Here is a 2,850-nt window from a genome sequence, read left to right on the forward strand (position 1 = left end):
GCCACAGCTACTGCTGATGATCTGGAGCTGCTTCTCTGCCCGGTCCGCCCGGTCCAGCAGCTCCTCGATGAAGTGCTGGAGGCGGACCTTGGCGTTGGCCTCGCGGGCGGCCGTCTCCTTCAGGAACTGGTCGATCTGCAGCACCTCCCTGTGTGGATGGACCAGCGGGTGACACCCCAACCTTTGCCCACCCGTCCTCGTTAAACATCAGCCCTGTCTGAGAGATGGGGGTTCAAGGATGCTCGTCATTCCACCATGGAATTAGGGCAAGAGGAAAGGGCCTCAAGCTGCCCCAGGGGAGGCTGAGGTTGGAGCTGAGGAACAATTTCTTGCCCTGGAGGGTTGTGGAGGCCTGTGCCAGGCTGCCCAGGGCAGTGGGGGAGTCCCCACCCCTGGAGGGGTTTCCAAGCCGTGGACATGTGGTGCTGAGCACACCCACCCACACCCACACCCCCAGACACACATACAGCTGGTCACATCCACACCTAGCACCAATCACACCCGAACAGTTGGTGGTGCACACATGAAGGTGCACAACAGCCCTCAAGAACCTTCACCCAGCACGCAGGGACTCCTGCAGAACCACAAACACAGCTCTGCACCTCTGGCTTGTTCACACTCGACCGTGCACACCTAACAGTGCACACCCAACGACGTACACACGCCTGCACACCCAACTGCACACGCATAACCACTCACATCCACACCAATCACACCCAGAGGTGCACATCCGACCATTTACACCTGACCCTGCACACCCAGAGGTGCACATCCGACCATTCACACCCAGCCCTGCACACCCAGAGGTGCACATCCGACTATTCACACCCAGCCCTGCACACCCAACTTGCACACACCCGGCCACAACAATCTGCACAGGGCTGTGGAGCCAAAGGCAGGAGCTGCCCTTCGTGACATCATCCCTGGTGCTGGTCATTAATTGCCATTTAATTACCAATTGATTGCCCCCCACCTGCTGTTGGGAGCTCCGTGGTCACTGTTTGGGGAGGGTCCCGCCGAGGGGCCCCGCAGATTTGGAAGGGAAATGGGGTGCTGGCAGGGTGGGTGTAAGGTGATGCTGACGGTATCACCTGCACCTCTGGGTGGAAAACCACCCCCGGCAAAGCCAACGGAGCCCAAGAGCAAAGAGCCTCCTCCAGGGGTAAACCAGAGAGTGGACCACGACCTCGTGGTGTTTGGGAGCTGGCAGGGCTGGGGAGCAGCCTGGGCAACGTCTGCTTCTCAGGGAGGTGCTGCTGAAAATGATTTCTGATGGTTTCCCCACATCTAGGACCAACCTCTCTTTTCATGAGCTCACTCTTCCCATGGTCTCCCTACAACCTGGCGAGAGGTTTGGTCGCTCTGGCTGGAGGAATTTGGGACTGATGGGGACTGTCAAGGGGCATGCGGGTTTCTCGAAGGAAAGGGAGATCCAGGAGGTAGTTTTGGGGCATAAAACCAGGTTCTTAGGTGGTAACCACGACCAGGCTCCACCATGGACCAAATAAGATGTGTTTGAACAATTGGTCACACTCCATCTGCCCTCTCTTGCATCTCTTCAGGCCCTGCTCCAGATGAGTCCTCCCTGACAGACCTCACCCTGCCACCACATACCCCCAAGACACCCCTGGGCAACACCCATGAGGCAACTGGTGGCAACCTCCAAACCTCTCCATTGCCTGTCCCATACAGAGCATCTGAACCAAGAGGTGTCTTCAGCCCAGCATCATCCTGCTCCTCACCCCAGGACCATCCCCACCACCAGCAAATGCCTTGTCAGTGTCACAGTGAACTGTGCCATCCCACCCTTCTTTAGGGAGAAGACCCCTGAATTAGGCATGGCCAAGGTGGCCCCTCTCATGTTCCTGTCCATGGAACAGGTTGATGGGATTGCTCAGGTTGTGCAGAGCTGGATGGTCCAGCTGTGCAGCCAGAGGAGATGATCCAGCCCTGGTTTTGGGGGTGTTTAGAGATGGGCTTCAGCAACATGGCCACCAGCATGTTCCTTGGCAGGACAGCAGGGTGACCACATGAATCCCCAGCCTGGCCACGTCCCGGGGACACCCGTGGCTCTGGGACAACGTCTGGCAGGATGTGACCCAGCTTGGCCACAGCCATGGGGAGGCTCAGGTTTGTGTGGACACTGCCCAAGTGGAAAAAGATGCAAAACCTGATCAGAGAGGGTGCCAACAGGCTCTGCCAGGGGGACCGTGCCCTAGCGCTTGGTCTGAGGGTTTGGTGGTGGCGTTGGGCTCCTCAGGACTCACCACCAGGGACAGATTTCCCCCCACCCTGCAGCCGGGAAAGGGGGCAAAGGACTCACTGTTGCTTGCGAGTGAGCTCCTGCTCCTTCTGCACCAGGTCCTGCTTGAGGGAGGCCAACATCTCCACGCTGACATCCACCTGACGGGACAGCTCTGACGCCCGGTCCTCCAGCTCCTGCTTCTCCCTGCTGAGCCTCAGGCTCTCCTGCTTGGCCTTCTCCAGCTCCGAGCTCTTGCGATCCAGCTCCACCTGGAGCCGTCCCACCTGCGAGGCGATCTTCTCCTCCACCTCCTCCGTCAGCTTCTCCAGCCTCTTGTCCACCTCCAGCTTCTCCAAGGCGCGGATCTTCAGGCGGGCCAACCCTTCCTCGTAGGCCGCGTCCATGGTGGCCGGCGGGGTCGGGGCCGGCGCCACGGCTTTGCCCCGGGCGAAGATCTCCGTCAGGGGGATCTCGATCTCGTGGACATAGCGGGGCGAGGGGGAGGAGGACGGCGCCGGCTCCAGCTCCTCGGCGGGCACCAGGTCGCAGGAGAAGCGCTGGTCCTTGCCTTGGAAAGAGGTGCTCTCGAAATAGTCCCGCCGGGC

At 59.8% G+C, this 2,850-nt stretch overlaps 1 protein-coding gene across 1 annotated transcript; it reads right to left on the reverse strand.

Annotated features, from left to right (window-relative positions):
• Nucleotides 1–11: 11 nt before the first annotated feature.
• On the reverse strand, nucleotides 12–2,808 carry LOC103781068 (F-box only protein 41-like; the record flags this gene model as incomplete). Its single annotated transcript, XM_008948771.1, has 3 exons — nucleotides 12–148; nucleotides 2,324–2,563; nucleotides 2,627–2,808. Coding segments are annotated over 3 exons (559 nt in total), but the record flags the coding sequence as incomplete, so codon positions are not given.
• Nucleotides 2,809–2,850: the final 42 nt, after the last annotated feature.

The sequence above is a fragment of the Merops nubicus genome, unplaced genomic scaffold (assembly GCF_000691845.1).
Source record: "Merops nubicus isolate BGI_N331 unplaced genomic scaffold, ASM69184v1 scaffold37001, whole genome shotgun sequence".
NCBI lineage: Eukaryota > Metazoa > Chordata > Aves > Coraciiformes > Meropidae > Merops > Merops nubicus.